The sequence below is a fragment of the Meles meles genome, chromosome 5 (genome assembly GCF_922984935.1).
Source record: "Meles meles chromosome 5, mMelMel3.1 paternal haplotype, whole genome shotgun sequence".
NCBI classification, from domain to species: Eukaryota; Metazoa; Chordata; class Mammalia; order Carnivora; family Mustelidae; genus Meles; species Meles meles.
This window is the reverse complement of record NC_060070.1, coordinates 20,935,744-20,957,713: the sequence shown is the minus strand read 5'-3', so window position 1 is coordinate 20,957,713 and position 21,970 is coordinate 20,935,744. Positions and strand designations below refer to the sequence as shown.

Sequence of the window (21,970 nt, the reverse complement as noted above, 5' to 3'; positions counted from 1 at the left end):
AGGGTTTATTTGAGAGCAACAGAGAGAGAGCGCACTGGAGCAGGAGGGGCAGAGGGAGCGAGAGAGAGAACCTCAAGCAGATTCCATGCGGGGAGTCTGATGTGGGGCTTGAGATCATGACCCAAGATCATGACCTGGGAGCGGAAACCAAGAGTCAGAAGCTTAACTGATTGCATCACCCAGGTGCTCCCAAACTTCATCATGGGAACCGTCAGTTTTGATTGGACATAGTACCTGTTGGTAATAACCTGCATTTCTCAGGTAAGGACAAAGCAATGCAGTTTAGTAAATGTTTTTCCCCAAAGTAAACCAATATTTTGTGATCGACGTTCTTCCCCAAGGAACAGACATAACATTGACAAACATCAGCGCTGTTATTATTTCATATAGAAAAAATGATGCTTAACTAATCTCTCTAGTATATTTTTGTGAAATATATATATTTTATATGCATACACATATATATGTATATATATATACTGGTATATATACATGTATATACATATATATGTGTAAAGTATAAATAAACATATATGCATATTTATAAGTGCATATATATACGTGTATATATATGTGTGTGTGTGTGTATGTGTGTGTGTGTGTGTGTGTGTGTGTGTATACACATAGATGACCTGAGCAAAATTTTTCTTTTTTTCTAAGCGGATTTCTACATTATTCTAATCTCACACCCAGATGAAAACCACCGCATCTTAATGAAAGACGCGTTGCGCCGAATGGCCAGTTCATCTGGATGCAAACCGTGATACCTGCATCTCGCGCAGAGTCCACCGCTGTGTTGTAAGCAGAAGAGTCAAAACTCTGAAGGTTTTGTGACCAGTTGGTTAGGTTGTTAGCCATGGGGGCGGCTGCCCGCTGGACTTCCACTGTGGTCTTGTCGGCCTCCTCCGTGATCAGCTTCGATTGACCCAGGCGCTGCTGGGCGTCACCTTCACACAGAGCACAGGGACACTCATTTTGCAGAGAAGCAGGACATTTGTTGGGAGCATCAACATCCATTTAATCATTGGGATTAGGCAGTCCTCAAGTTTTGGGTTTTTAAGCTGAACAAAGATCTTTAAATAGATGTTAATGATGGTGTAAGTTAGAAATGTTAAGGTAGTTACAAACTGAGCTTGAAAGACTCTAGAGTCTCATTAAAATCAGGCAGCCCACTTAAAACATTTTCAAATTAGAGGTGAATTTTTAAAAAAAGTAATTAGTATTTCTTCAGGTTAGAGACCTGGTGAGAAAGCCACCGGAAACATGTATGAGATTTTTTTTTAAGATTTTTTATTTATTCATTTGACAGACAGAGATCGCAAGTAGGCAGAGTGGCAGGCAGAGAGAGAGGAAGGGAAGCAGACTCCCCGCTAAGCAGAGAGCCCGATGTGGGGCTCAATCCCAGGATCCTGGGATCATGACCTGAGCTGCAGGCAGAGGCTCTAACTCACTGAGCCACCCAGGCGCCCCATGAGATTTTAAGTCATAAAACGTTCATGTCTGATATCATTGTAAATATCACTTTCTTCCATGTGGCATGCATTTTGCCAGAAAAATGATATTCTACTACAGAAGTAAATCAGTAAGGAAAATTATTTTTAAATAGTAAAACCAAGTTGCAAAATAGCATGTATAGTGACATTCTATTTTTATTAAAAAGTTATGTATTTAAAAGAAAAAAATGTCAGTTTACAACAAAATGTTTTTTCCTGGGTAACGAGATTACAAAAGATTTTTCTTCTTTTGTTCTTTTTCTTATCTGTATTTTCTACTCTTTCTATAATAATCATGTATTACTTTGGTAATAAAAGTCACAGGTGAGGTTGTACCTTTTCTTTTACTTCAGTGGAGAAACATTTAATTCGACCTCACACAATCTGAACTCTGATGGATGCAGCTTTGAATCCTGGGTCCACTAATTTTTGGAGCTGTGCCTTTTGGAGCAAATTCCTAACCTTGACAAGCCTCAGGGTTCACCACCATCTGAAGGCAATGGTGGTACTTTCCCACATGACATGAAGTATATAAACCACAGCCCAGTGCTCCAGCATGTGGAGTCTCTGATGGTGCAGATGACAGGGATTCTTGTTGGATGACACCGTCCTGGCTGGGGCTTTGGCAAACCAGGAGACAGTAGCTGGATTTGCTCCATGTGTAGAAGAAAATGCACATCCAGCCGTCTGGTTTCCAGCCCATCTGGATGCCAGCCCATCTTTTTAAGATACCACTGTAGTCCCCGATTAGGCAAAATGAGTGCTCCTGTGTCCGCATTTGGCTTGGTGGTCTCCCTTACTTGTACTACCAGAATGACATGGCAGGTAACAGAGGCAGCTACTTACAGCTGGGGGCAGAGAGACCCAGTAACCAACTCGGGCATGTTTATTAGCGAAGAAGGACTGTTCAAAGGAAGTGGGTTACAAAATAGTATAAGCAGCCCGACTGCCTTAAAGCAGCTGCACACGCGGATGCACATAAGTACATACACACACAAATACACGATCGGAGGAAAATGCTCTCAAATGTAATGATCACCCCTAGGAGGTATGATTATAGATTTTACAATTATTTTCTGGTGTGTGTGTGTGTGTGCGTGCGTGTGATGAACATAGTTCCTTTTGTCACCAGAAAACAATATTTATTTATAGAAGGATTGACAAGTAAGGAATCATGTACTCTTCCGCAAGCGTTTATTTTAATCCCAGCAAAGAAACAGGTAAGGCATACTCTGTTCTTGTCTGTGACCCTTACCTCTCTCTGTGGCTTGTAGTCGCTTAATGGCATCACTCAATCTGTTTTTGAGAGCACTCTTCCTTGCTAGGGCTCCGTCCACACGCCTGTTGGTGTCAGCTACCGCCTCATCATTGCCTATGGAGAAGAAGCCAAAAAAAGTACCAGTGGAGCCAAGATGTTAGAGGGATAAAAAAAAAAAAAATCTCCATTTCAACAAGGACAATTCTGATCTGTGCTGTGGGGTCATCTGTAATATTCTGAATACGGTGTGAACGTAGAACATCCGCTCTGGAAAGTGGCATTCCAATTAAGAGGTGCAGGACTATAGAAGACTAGTCACACTGCTTGAGAGTGATTTAGGATGCCATAAAGTGGCCCATAAAAGGTGCAAGGATAATGGCTAACTTCTTTGGAAAATATAACACTGCCGTGACTTACAACTAGCAGTGCAGTTGATAAAGAGCTGAAAAGAAAAGTCTATCTCTATTTATGGCCACGACTTGTTATATAAGAATAATTCTTTTTTCTTAATTTTTAAATAAAATTTTAATGGATATACAATATACATATCGAAAAGGGCATACATTATAAACAAATTTTCGCAAACTGAGCACGGGATACATGCTGTGCTAAATCAAGAAAGTAGAATACAATTGCTATTCAATTTTTGGGGCGCTCTGTAATTCCCCAAGGATGACCTCTATTCTGAATTCTATCTCCATCTGTGATTGTATCTATTCTTTTTTTTTTAGTTGTGTCTATTAAATTTTATTAAAAAGAAATGATACAGTAGTATAATTTTTTACAGCTTTCATATCTCTGTTTTAATTTCTGTAGAGTGGTTAAGTCTTAATATCTGGTGGTTTAAGTCTTCCAGCTTGGATTCTATTCTTCAAGGATTATTCTGGCTTCTTAGCTCCTCCCACACTCATTTCCATGGAAATTCTAGGACCATCTTCTCTATTTACATAATATTCTGGTACTTTGGTTGGTGTTATAGTTAATCTATATATAAATTTGGCTGAATTGTCATTTTTACAAATTTGAGTCTTCCAGCTAATTGTTTTTGCTTACTCTTCTTTAGATCTAAATTCTCATTTTGATTTTCATTTATTTAGATCATCTTTAATTTCTTTCAGCAGGGTAGTATAGTTTCATGTGTAGAGATCTTATCTTTCATCAGCTTTATTCCTAGGCATTTTATGTTATTGCAAATGGTGTTAAAAAGTTAATTTCTAATTATTTTCTACATATAATTAAACTGGACTTTTACACATTGAGTTGGTAATGTGGGATATCTTTGTCTTGTTTCCAGCCTTAGTGGGGAAACTTTAAATATTTCAGTATTAATATGCTTGCTTATTTTTATTTTATTTTATTTTTCTTTCTTAGATTACAGAAGTTGCTATGAGTTTTTGTAAAACATGAATGGACACTGAGTTTTGTTAAACGATTTTTCTGCATGTGGTGAGATAACCGTATGAAATTTCTGATATATTCTTTAAACGTGGTGAATTACTATTGATGTTTGAAATGTTACACTGTCCCTGAAATCCCAGAATAAACTTAACTTGGTCATGTATTACCATTTCTATGTGTGTTAGATTTGATTTGCTAATGCCTTGTTTAGGTTTTTCACATCTCAATTTTTGAGAGAATTTGGCTTATAATCTTCCTTTTTTTACAATGTCCTTATCAGGTTTTGTATCTTAGTTTTATAGACTTCATAGAATATATTAGACAATATTTCATCTTTTTTATTTTCTGGAAGAATTTATATACAAGCGGTGTCATTTGTTTAGATGGTTGGAAGAATTCACTGGGGAAGCCATCTGAGCCTTGAGATTTCTTTGTGGGGAGAGTTTAATTACTGATTAATTTTATATGTGTATATATAGGTCTATCAGATTTTCTATTTGTTCTTGTATCAGGTTTGATAGTCTTTTTCTTATAAAACTATTCTTGAAAGTGCATTTGTAACATAGTCCCAAAATGGGCTATTTTGGAGCAAATCCAAACAAATCATGATGTAATATCTTGTCTGAACTGAAGGATGAACTTTCCCAAAGATTCTTGGTTTGTGCGTTGTTTACTCCCAAAGCATCAGGAAATTTATGCTTTTTGACAAACAGAGAAATCATTTCTTCCCTTACTATATGCTTTTCTCTTTCTCTCCAAAAGGCTTGTAAATATATACTCTCCCATGGTGTACTTTCTCATTTCCATTATACAGTCTTTGTGTGCTTGCTTTCTTGTTCGGTTGTCTTTCCGCACTTGTGAATGGTGGGTATAAAATGAGTGGTGTTGAGTTGATTCTGTCACCAAGTACAATGTAAACAAAGTACAAGCACTTCTTTCTTAATTCCTCTGGGGAGTGCTAAAAATTTCCCAGAATTCAAGGAGGGACTTAAACACACTTTGTACTTGTATTGCATCCCTTTCTCCCTCTTTTACTTTCAATTTTTGAATATTTTATAATCTTTTTTGAATAATTTATAATCTTCTCAGCTCTTCTTTTTGGGTTTTGTAGCTGCAAAAGATGCTGACTGATATACTGAGAAAGAATATATTTAACTCTACATTTGGAGCCCCTGATAAAAATAGGTGAAAAAATTATATTTGAGGCTGGATGTTTATAAGAAAAAAATGTTTCATAAAAATTCTTTCCTATTTGAAACTTATTGTTTTACATAAACAGTTTTCATTTTAGAAACGAATTCAATAGAAGATTCCTTTAAATAGCCGCTTCCTGAGTTTATTATAGATTGCTAACTATTTGATATGGATAATAAAGGAAGGAAATCTGGGTTATAAAGATTACTGATCATTGAAAGTCATCTGGAAATGAATTAACAGTAATTTGAAATTGTAATGTAACTCAGTAGATAAATATAGTTTAATCTGAAAATCTGAATTTATATCACAAACATTATTGTCTAAAGGGAGGGAAGTTCTGACCCACACAGTCCTAATTCCCCAAGGATGTCCCTTTGAAATTAAATATGTGAAAAAATTTAACCAAGATCATGAAAGAGGAAACCAGATTTGCAAAATATTCAGAGACCAGTGCAGAGATTTTATCTGTACTTAAAGTATAGAACTTTGAAGAGACATTATTACCAGGAAAGAAAAATTGTTTTCATGAGAAGGACAAGACTGCATTGTAAATTATCAAGGAGAACAAAATATCTAAGTCATTGTGTCCTGAGAATCCACATACTCTGGTCTTCACATCATAAGAAACAAAGAAATACATTGATATGGCAACATTTACGTAAAAAATATTTTACTTTTACGAGTACACTTACTGTGATGAGCACTGAGTAACGTATAGAACTGTTGAATCATTATACTGTACACATGAAACTATTGTAACACTGTATGTTAATATAATTCAATAAAATATATTTTACTTTCAATATTCTAAATTGTTGCTGTCAATATTCTAATTCTTTTGTAAGAGTATGTTCAAGACTAAACTTATATAATGAATGAGTTAGAAGAGAACATTTTTATTGCCTTTGTTTACCCAGCAATCATAAAATAATAGTTGCTTTATATCACAGCTAGTTAAATATTCTGCATAGGAAAAACAAATACTTTTTTTTTTCTCTATATAGTATTCTTTGTAAAAAAAAAAAAGAAGGGGTGCCTGGGTGGCTCAGTGGGTTAAAGCCTCTGCCTTCGGCTCAGGTCATGATCTCAGGGTCCTGGGATCGAGCCCCGCATCAGGCTCTCTGCTCAGCAGGGAGCCTGCTTCCTCCTCTCTCTCTCTGCCTGCCTCTGTGCCTACTTGTGATCTCTGTCTGTCAAATAAATAAATAAAATCTTTAAAAAAAAAAAAAAAGAAAATGCATGATTAGAATTAAGATGAATTGCTTTGATAAAATTACATGACATTTTCTGTTTCAAACTTGGTTTTTGTTTTTAGGTGGTAGTTAGAAGTTTGCTAGGTAACGGATTTCCAACCTCATCAGTCAATGGGCAACCCTCTTTAGGTCTGAGTTCATTAACTCAGAGATGAATATTGTTTAGTGAAATTCTTAGCCAATGCAATTGTTTTTAAGAGTAGCTCACAAGATTCAAAATTGACTAACATGATTTTGCTTTTTCTTTTCCTTCCCTCTCGCACTTGGATGTGCTTGCTGTCACAGATGCAAACACTAACTTTTGGAAATGCTTCTTTCCATATGGTCACTGGCTTGTCCTAAATGCTGTAAACCTACAGAACACAAACTACAGGAAAGTGCCGATAACTACATGGCTCTGTGGTTTCCTATCCTCCTGACTCTCCCAGTACTGACTCATTACTTCATGTAAAATTTTAAAGGGCCTTCTGAATTGTTCAAGAAAGACTAAATTATGTACAATATAGTTTTAGTGTTAAGTGTATTTTATGGCATTATTTCCTTGAAAATTGGTATTCATGGTAAATGTCTAGTAGCCAAAATTTTTAAAGATTTTATTTATTTATTTGGGAAAGAGAGACATGAGAGAGAGATCACAAGCAGGAGGGAAGGGTAGAAGGAGAAGGAGACTCCCCACCAAGCAAGGAGCCTGACACGGACTTGATCCCAGGACCTTGGGATCATGACCTGAGCCGAAGGCAGACGCTTAACCAACTGAGCCACCCAGGTGTCACAATTAGTCTATTTGATTAACAAGAATATACACCACGTTTTACTACATGGAAGTTCTTTTTTTCTTTAATCACAATTTATTTTATAATATCCAACTTTATTTATAATATCCATTTGGGTGGCTTAGTTGGTTGAGCATCTAACTCTTGGTTTCTGCTTGGTCGTGATCTTGGGGTCTTGAGATTAAGCTCTGGGGTCGGCTTTGTGCTCTGCGTGGAGTCTGCTGGTCCCTTCCCTTCTGTTCCCGCCTCCCCCACTCTCTCTCTGTCTCTCAAATAGATAAATAATATCTTAAAAAAAATTCAATCTTCACTTTTTTTATACCTTAGATCTCAACAGGAGCTATTTACTATTCACTTAAAAGATCATTTGTTCTTTAATCCTAGACTTTTGAAATCTCTATCCATATGCAGAAGTACTGTATGAAAGGAGAGAAGCAGCTGTAAATCAGAAGGAAGGTAAGAAAGGGAAGATGCTTACTAGGATCTGTCTTGGCTTGCAGTTCTCTGGCTTGATTGAGGAGGTTCTCACTCTCATCCTTATGGTAAATGATTTGAGTATCAATCCCACTGACAGCCTGCAAACGAATTGCATGGAAAAAGTAAGAATGACAGAAGAAATCCACTTTTCATGGATTGAGGATATAAACGACACCATTTATTTACTAAACACCAAGTAAAATTCATACAACTTAATTTCCATAGCTCAAAAGCAAGGTCAAATGGGAACACGAGGAAATAAAATCCATTTCATAAAATCCATTTCAAGACAAATGTTTTTCATGGAAAATTCAGTCAGTCTGGAACAGCAACCGGCCAAGGCCCCACCAAAGTGCTTGTCAAATAGAAGTCACTCGATAAACAATTTTTGATTTGAAAAAATGTGAATGTGTGCATAAAACATCTTCTCTATCAGTACGGGCTCATCTTAAATATGCTTCATTTATGGTTTAAAAAAGCTGTCAAAGGAACTGACATTTGCTGACAAGAGTATGGCACATTTTGAAGAAATGTTACGGAAACCTTCACAACATCAAGAAAATGGTCTTTTCTTAGTTCTCCTGCACTTTCTGTCATTTGCATTACAATGGAAGCTCAAGAGAGGGCATTAGAAAACAGAAAAGTCCCAAGCTGGAAGAAGGCAACATATAAATGAACTTGAAAATAAGGGAATACTTGGGGTGGGGGAGCGCACCTGGCTGGTTTAGTCAGTGGAGCATGTAACTCTTGATCTTGTGAGTTCGAGCCCCACATTGGGTGTAGAGATTACGCAAAAACAAAAACTTAAAAAAAAATAAGGGAATACTCACATCATAAACTCGATCGGTGATATTTAGAGCCAATTCTGCCGTTTCATTGGCTTCGCTAACATAATTGGCAATATTTTCATAGACATTTGAAGCATCCAAAGCTTTCTGTACCAGCCCATTCATATCGGAACTGTGCAAATTCCTGTTAAAGAAAACATGTATCATTATTCCTCTGTCTCCCTTTTGTGGGAAATGGGGCCATTTTTATGGCTTGATATGAGTACTTCTGGGACCCCAGGGACCTCCCTCCAGTTCTTCAAAGCCGCCTGGCTTGGTGAGGTTTTCCCAAGCTGCTTCTCCTGGGAGCACATCTTCTTTGCTCTCTTCTGCCTTTGGTGCCCCCAGGACTTTACCCCATTTTGGCTCCACGGAAGCTGTTGGCCGGGCAGTGGCTACAGGAAAAGGGACTGATTTAAAAACAGGCCTCTGCACCTCTACAAGCAAGAGTTTATGTGGTGGGGGTCAGGCCCAGGAACCAACACACAGTCCTTCCCCACCTACTCACCCAGATCATCATTGTTATTTCCTTTCCATCAAAGAAACCAAGGTCCTCAGTGAAGGCGCAAGCCTCAGCATGGTGTTAGGTATGAGTAGGTTTTACTCTATTTATTCAACCTTTTGTTCACTTTATAAAACATTGTATTTTCCCTTAAGAAGGGGAATGATACATACTGAGCATCTATGTGCAGATTCTGGGCTAGTCTTGTGGTGTATGATATGTCTTGAATTCTTACCACACCCATGAAGTAGCCATTTTTATTCCCTTTTCATAGAGGGAACCAGGGCGCATGTTGTTATGGTTTGTCTTACTCCTGGGGCCCAGCGGCTTCCTTAAAGTGCAAAGCTCTACTCACACCCATTTCTACCCTTGCCCTATATACCATGTTCTCTGCCTTTACCCCATTCTGGCCTCTGTAAGGTTCATCCACTATTTACTGGGTACCCATCATGCACTGGGCATTCTCACATAGTGCCTGATCACGTATATGCCTCAGAGGACTGATGCGAGGTACAATAGGGATAAACTAAGTGACATGCTTGGTCCCGCCCCTGCCATCCAAAAAACATCAGGATTTATTATTGTGCCTAAACTACTTCCTGAATTGGAACTTCAAATTCTAAGTGTATTCATAGAATAATTCACTTTATTGACACATAAACATCCTGTCACTGTTTCAGCTCGTCGTGAATCCTTTGCCTCAATTTTAAATACACCAGTTGCATATTTTCTTCTCAGTCCCAAACACTGATGACTACTATCACTTGATTCATCAGTAACTTCCAGAAGATTCTCTGTGACACAATATGTGACATTGAGGATCCCACACTGGCTCATTTCTTCCAACTCCCCTGACCATTGAACTCTACTGATTCTCAATTTCCTCCATCTAGTTTCAGTTTCAGTGTGCTCTCTTAGGCTCAGAACAACTTCTCGGTATTTCCCTGGCTACTTTCTTCTCTTTGGTTCTAGTTCACGATCATCGGGCTCCTTTGTGGGAGAGCTGACTTATCCCTTAGGCATAAGAGGGCCCCATAAAGAATTTTTCCATTTTCATTTTTTTTTTAAATCTGAAGAACAATGAAGATACTAATAATGATTACATTAGTCTTTATAGCAATGCTATCATGACAGGTAATTTTAAAATTTTTTATGGAGGAAAGGGCCCACAGAAGCAAAAGTACCTAGGGTCAAGGAAAGCCATAGTGCAACTCTGCTCTACAGAGGTAATTCTAATTCACATACTTGCTATTTCTTCCTATCCACAACCCCTTGTTTTCAGAAATGACACAGAGAGGAAAATCTGAGGAAATTTTAAAAGGGATACAAAGAATAAAATGTTATAAGTATTCATTAATATTTTAAAATTTTGCTTGCTAATGTTAAGATGCAAGAAAAGAAAATGATTAAAAGAGTCTTTAATGCTGTTTTTATTATAAGTCACAAAAGAGGTACTGCATCAAAAAAATAAAATAAAAATGTGTTTTTGAAATGGAAGTTTCTTTTTTTTTTTTTTTGAAATGGAAGTTTCTTGATGAATTATGTTTATCTCTGTTTTATGCACAAGAATCAAATCTCTGGGTCACCAAATAGATGATGAAGAATATTCAGATTTTGAGGGAAAGACATATATAAATTTCAATGCTTCCCTGAATATACCCAGTCTGAAATATCCTGCATGCAAAAGGGACTTCAGGGTGATTGATATTTCTGAACAATTTTTCATATATAGCATGGGTAACTTTCTTAGAATTATGCTAGAACACTGTGCATTTAGTGAAGGTATGTGTTGGGATCCCAACCAACAGGACAGATTCACTAAGAGGACAAAAAAAAACCAATGAAGACAGCCACAAGAGGGATCTCAGAAACAATATTATTTCAATACAGTATATTGTCCAAATCAAAAGCTTCATTTTATTGGTTTGATCAAAAGCAAATTTCCTGGAAGCATGACACTAGATGGATATAATGCCATCTCGGACACCAAGATTTTACATAACATCTATTTTTCTCTCTCTGTCTGTCTCCTCTCTTCCTTTCAGTTCTCAGAAAATCTGAAGGAATATTTGAAAGTTCTGACAGTCAGGAATAAAAAGGTAGTTTAAGTCTGAACAAGAGTTATTATTGGTTCTTATTTTATTCATGACCTTTACTGATCCTTTTTTCTAATTGCCAGGTTTGTAGTCTTTCTCTATAATTATCTCATCATTTACCTATCATTTCAAGGTCATGAATTCAATTCCAATCTTTCAGCACATTTCAATTAACATTAATTGAGTGCCCAAAGGGTGTGCGACTCTCTTCTAGACGCTGTGAGGAAAATTGTCAATTGATTTTCTCTTAATCAGGTGTTGAAATCAAACATTTCCTGCTGGGCACTGTGGAGTGTCTATGAGAATTTACCAGAAGTCAATTGTATTGCCAACTTCCAACCAGCTTTACTTAAGACCCTTGGGTGTAAAAAGCTAATGCTGTATGTGAAATAAATACGTGATGGTGGTAGAATTAGATCTTGTAGAGGGATCTCATTTACTTAATAATTTTTTTAAAAGATTTACTTATTTATCATTTGAGAAAGAGAAAGAGAGCGGAGGGACAGGAGGAGAAGGTGAGAGAGAATGTCAAGAATCTTAAGCAGACCTTACACTGAGCACAGAGCCAGACACGAGGCTCAGTCTCATGACCCTGAGATCATGACCTGAGCCAAAATCAAGAGTCAGTTGCTTAACTGACAGAGCCACCCAGGTGCCCTTACTTGATAGTATTTTGTGCAGCATTAGGCCCCTAACCAAAATGTCTTAGGTCACCCTATTAATAATTATGGAGTAGAACCCCCCCCCCCCAACACAGGTCTCTAATCTGACAGATTTTTTTTTTTAAACCAAAAAACTCTCCCCAAAACAATGACAATAAACAATGACTGGCTGGCTCTCAGACTGATCAACCAAGAACTTACAAATGAACAAACACACACAACCCCAAACCCAACCTGCTAATCTGTAACTCGGGTACATGGAATTGAATAAAAATGAGTTATTCAGCTTATATAGATATTTGCATTTCTAAAACCAGGATATTACCTGCTCAATTCATCAGCCTCTTGTTGAAGGTTCTGTGCATGGTCAACAGCTTCTTGGACTAAATCATGACTAAGATTACTTAGGTTGGACAGTTTTCCTTGTAGTTCATTTTTGGCTCCATCTATTTCCGCATAAATCCCTGAAGCATTCTAAAGAAAATATTTTAAAAAGTGAATTGAATACAGAATAACCAGAAGATAATCTCTCGTCTTCCTTATTATGAGGTTCAGTAAATTTTAGGCCAGGTATACAGCAGTCTGAAGTACTTTAAGTAGACTTTTATCTCTTTCTCTTGCATCCTCAATAACTCCTTTCCTACTGATTGCTTCCCTAGCTTTCAGACATGCTCTGCCTTCTCCCACCTGAAAACGAAACAAAACAAAGCTAAACAAAAAACCTTTTTTACCCACACATCTTTCCAGTGTTATTACCTTACTTTCCTTTCCCTCCATAGCAATATATGGCCAAACAAGCATTTATGTTAGCTGTCTATTCCCTTGCTTTTTAATTCACTCTTTGACCCACTCCAGTCTATTTTTTATTTTACTACTCCAACAAAACAGAAATTCAAACTAATGATATCTCAGTTACTGAATCTAATGAGCACCCTTCATTTTCGCCAGTCACTCAAGGAGTGATTCTAAACATTGTCACAATTCTTAAGCCAATCATATTTCCTTCCTCCATTACTGTCTGATAGATCACTGTATTTTTCTTTTCTTTTCTTTTAAATTTAAGAGACATCAACTAACTGTAGCAGGAATCATTTTTTCCATACTCCTGAAGTTTCTTCCATATAAAGGGAGCTCAATTGATGAAACCTCAGACCTCTCCACCCCTTTCTTCACTCTGCTCCTGAGAGAGGGACTGGTTCATTTGATTAGTAAATTTTGGGGGAATAACTATGTAGGCTCTACTCAATTCTACCTTCTGCCTCTTGGTAGCAAGCTGCCAGCAGAAAACCAGAGTTTTCCTGTGTTTGTCCCTAATGAAAACTGTTCTAGGCAGAACCCGTATAGGAACCTTGCAATGATGTTGTCTACCTGAGTGGGCAGCTGTGCCTAATTCTGGGATTGAATATTAGCAACCCCACTTGGCTAAGAGATCTAAAGCCATGCCCTCATCTAAACTGCATCAGAAATGAAAGTTATAGTCTTGGACTTTATATTTACTATTTTATTTATTTTTCAACTTGTTTAGAACTTGGGAGCTGAAAGGGGGTACTATTCTCCTCACAGACTCCAATACTAACAAAGAAGAGTTGCAAACAACTCTTTGCCACCATCCTCCAGTTCCTGCCCTCCACCAAAAAACCCCTATACACTTATTTGGAGCACAACTTTATGTACATCTTTGTCATACTTTAAGAGGAAAAGCGTTCCTTTTCTGTATAAGGCATGCTGCCCTGTTTTCTGTTCTTCTTGCTCCCTAGCTACTGGCTCCCCTCTCAGATGTAAACATGCCCAGTTAACCTCTCCCATTAAAAACACACAAATAAAACCTATTCCTTGACTCTAGCTTCCCCTCTAGCTTCTTTTCTTTGTTGGTGCAGTGCATTCCACAGAAAATGGTTCTTGCCAAGGTTCCCAGTGTCAGACACCATGTTGCCAGATCCATTTGACCCACCTTCCTGTCTTTATTTCCTGGGTTTATCTGATTTGTGACAGTGTTGGTCACTGCCTTTGTCTTAAAAATCTCTTTCCCTAGCTTCTGTGACATTGCTCTCTCCTGGGTCTCCTGTTTCACTGTCCAGGAAGGAGACTGTAAAAGTTGGTGTTGCTCAGACTTGACTTAGCTCAGACTCAAACTTGACTTAGCACTTTCCTTTCTGAATAATCTAACTCCTCTCTCCCAGCCCAGACTTTGAATCTTTCAGCCCACTCTGAACTCTCCTACAGGAGTGGTGATCTTTCTTTTAAACAAATCTGATCATGTTATTATCCCTCTCAAAATCAACCAGTTGCTATACAGGAACAAATCTGATTACCCAGGTGGCTTCACCAACTAAATATAATTTTTTTCAAAGTATTGTTCCCCAGATGACCTGTGAAATGGCTAGAGACTTAATACTTTCTCCATAGAAATAAACCCTCTGTGCTAGGAACTATGCTACATTCTGGGAATACAATTATCATATGGTTTCACTTGTTTGTGGAGCATAAGGAATAACATGGAGGACATTGGGAGAAGGAGAGGAGAAGGGAGTTGTGGGAAATCAGACGGGAGACAAACCATGAGAGACTGTGGACTCTGAGAAACAAAGCGAGGGTTTTGGAGGGGAGGGAAGTGGGGGTTGTGTGAGCCTGGTGGTGGGTATTAAGGAGGGTATGTATTGCATAGAGCACTGGGTGTGATGCATAAACAATGAATCTTGGAACACTGAAAAAATAAAATAAAGTTAAAAAAATAGACACAGTGCTTACCTTCTACAGTCATGTAGTCTTGGGGGTGGAATAACCAGGTAAAATGATCATACTGGAAGTATGAAATTTGGAGGTATGAATTGTGGGAGCATGCATACAATTGTTCTTTAAAGCCATGAGATCCAATGGGATCAACTAGGGAGAAAGTGTAAGTACCAAAGAGGGCTTAGGACTGAGAACTAAGCCAGTCATTATACCAGAGTAGGGATGGACAGAGTTCTGGGCCAAAAATAGCTTGAGGCCTATTTTTATATAGCTTCTAGCTAAGAATATTATTTACATTTTTAAAGAGTATTACTTTTTTTGGTATAAAAACAAACAAACAAAAAACCAAAAAAGAAAACGAGAGAGTGGTTATATGTGGCCACAGAACCTAAAATATTTACTACAATATATACTACATAGAGGATATGTAGAGATGAAAACATGGCCAATGAAGTGGGAGGAGGACCAGGTGAGTGGGATACTGGAGGAGCCAGGATGAAAGCTCTGAGTGTTTAAATAAGGAGGAAAGTTTAATCAGCAGGGAGAGGGAGAGGCAACCACAGTTTTGGCTATGTTGAGTTCACTGGTGAACTGGGTGATAGTCTCAGTGGAAGGGCATGAAATCCCATTTGGAGTAGTTGAGTACAACAGACACCAGGGAGCTGGAGGGTGGAAATGACAATGGTAAATGATTCTCAAGGTGTTTTGCTGTGAAGTTGAGCAGAGTAGAGTAATGGGGCAGAGATCAGAGGGGATGTAGGCAATCTCTTTCCTTTTTTAAAGGACAGGAAATAAGTTACAGCAGGTTAACATTTTGGTAGTAACAGTCCAATAGAGAATAAGAATTGGGTAACACAGAAGAGAGAGGGAATACTTTGGGGAGTATTGAGCTGAGAAAGGATTGGATTCAGAGCATAGGCAGGGAGATGGGACTTTGACAGAACAAGGGACACTCCATTAATTATATGAGAAAGGGAGGTACAAGGGTAAATACAGATGTCGGTGGACTGGTAGAACTGGGGAGGAAAGATCAGGGAAGTTCTCTTCTCTTTGCTTTTATATTTCAGTGCAGCATGAAGCAAATTCACCAGACAGACCGACAGAAGAGGAGGTAGGCTGTTCATTATGTTGACTTCTCTGGTATGGCCATGATGCTGGGGATACTTGGGTTTACTAAGATATGGGAATAGAATTCTCATGTGAGTACAGTAGGGGCAGAGGGTATACGAGTTAAGGGTGTTTAAAAATAATGATTATACAATAGTCCCTCTTATCTATGGGGCAAACATTACAAAACCTTTAATGGGTACCTAAAACTGTGGATGGTACCAAACTATATATACTATGGTTTTCCTATGCATACAAACCTATGATAAAGTTTAATTTATGAATTAGGCTCAGTAAGAGCTTAACCACAATAGATAATAATGAAATAGAATAGTTATAATAATATACTATAATAAAAGTTATGAGAATGAGTTCTCTCTTTCAAAATATCTTCTTTTAATTAACATATAATGTATTATTTGCTTTAGGGGTACCGGTCTGTGAATCATTAGTCTTACACAATTCACAGCACTCACCATAGCACATACCCTCCTCAATGTCCATAACCCAGCCACCCTATCCTTCCCCTCCACCCACCAGCAGCTCTCAATTTATTTCCTGAGAGTAAGAGTCTCTTATGGTTTGTCTCCCTCCCCAATCCCATCTTGTTTCATCCCCCCCTTCTCCTCATGACGCCCAGCTCTGTCTCCCAAATTCCTCATATCAGAGAGATCACATGATAATAGTCTTTCTCTGATTGACTTATTTCGCTTAGCATAATACCCTCTAGTTCCATCCACGTCATTGCAAATGGCAAGATTTTCTGGGTCTTTTTGATATATATATATATATTCCACATCTTTTTTAATCCATTCATCTGTTGATGGACATCTTTCTTTCCATAGCTTGGCTATTGTGGACATTGCTGCTATAAATATTCAGGTACACATGCCCCTTCGGATCACTACCTTTGTATCTTTGGGGTAAATACCCAGTAGTGCAATTGCTGGGTCATAGGGTAGCTCTATTTTCAACTTTTTGAGGAACCTCCATACTGTTTTCCAGAGAGCTTCCATTCCCACCAACAGTATAGGAGGGTCCCCCTTTCTCTGCAAAATCTGTCATTTCCTGACTTGTTAATTTTAGCCATTTTGACTGGTGTGAAGTTGTATCTCACTGTGGTTTTGATTTATATTTCCCTGATGTTGAATGATGCTGAGCACTTTTTCATGTCTGTTGGCCATTTTTATGTCTCCTTTGGAGAAATGTCTGTTCATGTCTTCTGCTCATTTTTTGATTGGATTATTTATTCTTTGGGTGTTAAGTTTCATAAGTTCTTTATAGATTTTGGATTCTAGCCCTTTATCTGATATGTCATTTGCAAATATCTTCTCCCATTCCGTTGGTTGTCTTTTGGTTTTGTTGGCAGTTTCCTTTGCTGTGCAGAAGTTTTTGATCTTGATGAAGTCCCAACAGTTCACTTTTGGCCTTGCTTCCCTTGGCTTTGGTGATGTTTCTAGGAAGAAGTTGCTGTGGCTGAGGTCCAAGAGGATGCTGCCTGTGTTCTCCACAAGGATTTTGATAGACTCCTGTCTCACATTGAAGTCTTTCATCCATTTTGAGTCTTTTTTTGTGTGTGGTATAAGGAAATGGTCCAGTTTCATTCTTCTGCATGTGGCTGTCCAATTTTCCTAACGCCATTTGTTGAAGAGACTGTCTTTTTTCTATTGGACATTCTTTCATGCTTTGTTGAAGATTAGTTGACCATAGAGTTGAGGGTTCATTTCTGGGCTCTCTATTCTGTCCTAATAGCTTTGGAGTGGAGTCTTTTGGGTTTTCCACATAAAGTATCATATCATCTGCAAAAAGTAAGAGTTTGACTTCTTCTTTGCTGATTCAGATGCCTTTTATTTCTTTTTGTTGTCTGATTGCTAGGCTAGGGCTTCTAGTACAGCCCTGCTGTGTTCCTGACCTTAGGGGAAAAACTCTCAATTTTTCCCCATTCAGAATGATATTCACTATGGGTTTTTCACAGATGAATTTTATAATATTGAGGTATGTCCCCTCTATCTCTACACTGTGAAGGGTTTTGATCAAGAAAGGATGCTGTAGTTTGTCAAATGCTTTTTCAGCATCTATTGAGAGTATCATATGGTTCTTGTTCTTTCTTTTGTTAATGTACTGCATTACATTGATGGATTTGCAGATGTTGAACCAACCTTGCAGCCCAGGAGTAAATCCCACTTGTCCCTGGTGAATAATCCTTTTAATGTACTGTCAGATCCTATTGGCTAGTATTTTGGTGAGAATTTTTACATCCATGTTCATCAAGGATATTGGTCTGTAATTCTTTTTTATGGGGTGCTTGCCTGATTTTGGAATCAAGATAATGTTGGCCTCATAAAATGAGTTTGGAAGCATTCCTTCCATTTCTGTTTTTTTGGAACAGTTCAGGAGAATAGAAATTAATTCTTCTTTAAACGTTTTCTAGAATTCCCCTGGGAAATCATCTGGTCCTGGGCTCTTATTTGTTAGGAGATTTTTGATGACTGCTTCAATCTCCTTAGTGGTTATGAGTATGTTCAGGTTTTCTCTTTCTACCTGGTTCAGTTTTGGTAGTTTATATATCTCTAGGAATGCACCCATTTCTTCCAGATTATCAAATTTGCTGGTGTGTAGTTGCTTATAATATGTTCTTATAATTGTTTGTACTTCTTTGGTGTTGGTTGTGATCTCTCCTCTTTCTTGCATGATTTTATTAATTTGGATCCTTTCTCTTTTCTTTTTGACAAGTCTGCCAGGGGTTTATCAGCCTTATTAATTCTTTCAAAGAACCAGCTCCTAGTTTTGTTGATTTGTTCTATTGTTCTTTTGGTTTCTATTTCACTGATTCCTGCTCTGATCTTTATTATTTCTCTTCTCCTGCTGGGTTTAGGCTTTATTTGTTGTTCTTTCTCCAGTTCCTTTAGGTTTAGGGTTAGGTGGTGTACTTGAGACCTTTCTTGTTTCCTGAGAAGGGCTTGTATTGCTATGTACTTTCCTCCCAGGACTGCCAAAGATTTTGAACAGTTATGCTTTCATTTTCATTTGTTTCCATGAATTATTTCTTCTTGAATTTCCTGGTTGACCCATTCATTCTTTAGTAGGATGCTCTTTAGCCTCCGTGTATTTGGGTTCTTCCCAACTTTCCTCTTGTGGTTGAGTTCTAGTTTCAAAACACTGTGGTCTGGAAATATGCAGGGAAAGATCCCCATCTTTTGGTACCAGTTGAGACCTGATTTGTGACCCAGGATGTGATCTATGCTGGAGAATGTTCCATGTGCACTAGAGAAGAATATGTACTCTGTTGCTTTGGGATGGAATGTTCTCAATATATCTGTGATGTTCATTTGGTCTAGGGTGTGACTTAAAGCCTTTATTTCCTTGTTGATCTTTTGTTTAGATGATCTGTCCATTTCAGTGAAGGGAGGTGTTAAAGTCCCCTACTAAAATTGTATTATTATCGATGTGTTTCTTTGATTTTGTGTTTTAAGTGGTTTGTATAATTGGCTGCTTCCATGTTAGGGCATAGATATTTAAAACCGTTAGATCTTCTTGTTGGACAGACCCTTTAAGTGTGATATAGTGTCCTTCCTCATCTCTTATTATAGTATTTGGCTTAAAATCTAACTTACCTGATATAAGGATTGCCTCTCCAGCTTTCTTTTGATGTTCATAAGCATGGTGCATGGTTTTCCACCCCCTCACTTTAAATCTGGAGGTGTCTTTAGGTCTGAAATGAGTTTCTTGCAAACAGCTTACCAATAGGTTTTTTTTTTTTTTTAATCCATACTGATACCCTGTGTCTCTTGATTGGGGCATATAGTCCATTTACATTCAGGGTAACTATTGAGAGATATGAATTCAGTGCCATTGTATTTCCTGTAAGGTGACTGTTACTGTGATTGTCTCTGTTCCTTTCTGGTCTATTACTTTTGGGCTCTCTCTTTGCTTGGAGAATCCCTTTCAATATTTACTGTAGGGCTGGTTTGATATTTGCAAATTCTTTTAGTTTTTATTTTTCCTGGAAGCTTTTTATCTCTCCTTCTATTTTCAATGACAGCCTAGCTGGATATAGTATTCTTGGCTGCATATTTTTCTCATTTAGTGCTCTGAATATATCATGCCAGTCCTTTCTGGCCTGCCACGTCTCTGTGGATAAGTCTGCTGCCAATCTAATTCCTACCATTGTATGTTAAAGACCTCTTGTCCAGAGCTGCTTTTGGTATTTTCTCTTTCTCACTAAGACTTGTAAGTTTAACTATTAGATGATGGGGTGTTGAGGGGTTTGGGGGGAGTTTTCTGTGCCTCCTGGATTTTGATCTTGTTCCCTTTGCCAAATTAGGGGAATTCTCTGCTATAATTTGCTCCAATATACCATCTGCCCCGCTCTCTTTCTTCTTCTTCTGGGATCCCAATTATTCTAATGTTGTTTCATATTATGGTATCACTTATCTCTCAGATTCTCCCCTTGTGGTCCAGTAGTTGTTTATCTTTCTTTTTCTCAGCTTCTTTATTCCCATTTGGTCTTCTATATCACTAATTCTCTGTTCTGCCTCATTTATCTTAGCAGTAAGAGCCTCCATTTTTTATTGTACTTCATTAATAGCTTTTTTGATTTCAACTTGGTTAGATTTTAGTTCTTTTATTTCTCCAGAAAGGGATATTATTTCTCCAGAAAGCAATTCTCTAGTATCTTCCATGCTTTTTTCGAGCCCAGCTAGCACCTTAATAATTGTTATTCTGAACTTTAGTTCTGACATCTTACTAATGTCCATAATGATTAGGTCCCTAGCCATTAGTACTGCCTCTTGCTCTTTTTTTTTGAGGTGAGTTTTTCTGCCTTGTCACTTTATGTAGATAAGAATAGATAAATGAGAGAACAAAATACTAAAAGGGTAGCAATGACCCCAGAAAAATATACACCAACCAAATTGGAAGAGACACAAGACCAGGGAGAGAAGAAAGAAGAAAGAAAAAAATATATACATATACTATATATATTAGACTGGTGAATAGAATAGAATAGAGCCACACACTTGATTTTGGATGTATTTTGGTCTGTTAGAAGAAACTGCCTCCCAAAATTTTAAAGAAAAAAACTTATGTATATACAAAAATGAGGGTAAACACGATGAAGGGTTGGAATATGACTGTAAAGATGAAAATTAAAAAAGAGTCTGAAAAAGGAATTGATAAGAAAAGAAGTTGGTTGAAGAAAGAAAAGAAAAGAAAAAAGAGGAAAGAATGTGATCAGACTGGAGACTAGAACCAAGCCACGTTTAGATTTAGGGTATATTTTGATCTGTTAGAAGAAATTGTATCACAAAATTAAAAAAAAAGAAAAACCTATATGTACACAAAAAATAAGATTAAATACAATGAAGGGATAGAATATGACTGTAACAATGAAAATTAAAAAAGATTTTAAAAAGGTATTGCTAAGATAAAATAGTTTAAAAAAAGGTTAAAATAGGAAAGAGGAAACATTTTAAAAATAGAACAAGAAAACAAATTAAAAAATTTTAACTTGAAAGACTAAAGAATTTTGGGGAAAAAGCCATGAATTCTATGTGTTGCATTCCCCTAGCTCGGGAGTTCTGCAATTCTCATTGATTGGTCAATTTGTTCTTGGCTGGATGTTCTTGCTAATCTTTTGGGGGAGGGGCCTGTTGCAGGATTCTTAATTGTCTTTGCCTAAGGCAGAATTGCACCACCCTTGCCAGTGGCCAGGCTAAGTAATCTGCTCGGGTTTGCTTTTGTTCCTTGAACACTTTCTGTACAGCTTTGGAGGATGGGCATGAAGATGGCAACCCCCCAATCTCTGGCCCTGTAGGAGCTAAGAGCTCAGAGCCCCTCCTCTCAGTGCACCCTCAGAGAAAAGCAGACCGTCATTCTTGTCTCCCTGCTCTCTGGCCACACTCCATGTTCATTCAGCCTGTGACTGAGAGTCTCTATCTCTGGTGCAGAGAGATAGAAATGGTGCCCAGCCCCGTTTGGAGTCTCCAAACCCACAAGAATCCTGCAGCATGCTCCTGTGTCACTCCTCCCAGAGGAGGAAGGAGGGGGTCTCTCTGGATCTGCAACTTGTGGGGTCCCTGCTTGAAGAGGAGTAGCCCAACTGTGCCTCAGTCACAGTTTAAGGTAACCCCAAGCTGAGAGCCCACTCCTCGTCTCCATCTCTGCAGCTGGTTTCCCCACTCTGATACTTGGGA

General features: G+C 37.9%; 1 protein-coding gene across 2 annotated transcripts in view; it reads right to left on the bottom strand.

Annotated features, from left to right (window-relative positions):
• Positions 1-21,970, bottom strand: part of LAMA4 (laminin subunit alpha 4) — a 151,345-nt gene that overhangs the window by 42,023 nt on the left and 87,352 nt on the right. For both annotated transcript variants that reach the window (XM_046005514.1, XM_046005513.1), the window contains exons 13-17: positions 12,262-12,410; positions 8,680-8,821; positions 7,851-7,947; positions 2,749-2,865; positions 768-947 (exon numbers count right to left, since the gene is read on the bottom strand). In XM_046005514.1, the coding sequence (XP_045861470.1) occupies positions 768-947; positions 2,749-2,865; positions 7,851-7,947; positions 8,680-8,821; positions 12,262-12,410 (685 nt within the window). The remainder of the gene's footprint in view (positions 1-767; positions 948-2,748; positions 2,866-7,850; positions 7,948-8,679; positions 8,822-12,261; positions 12,411-21,970) is intronic.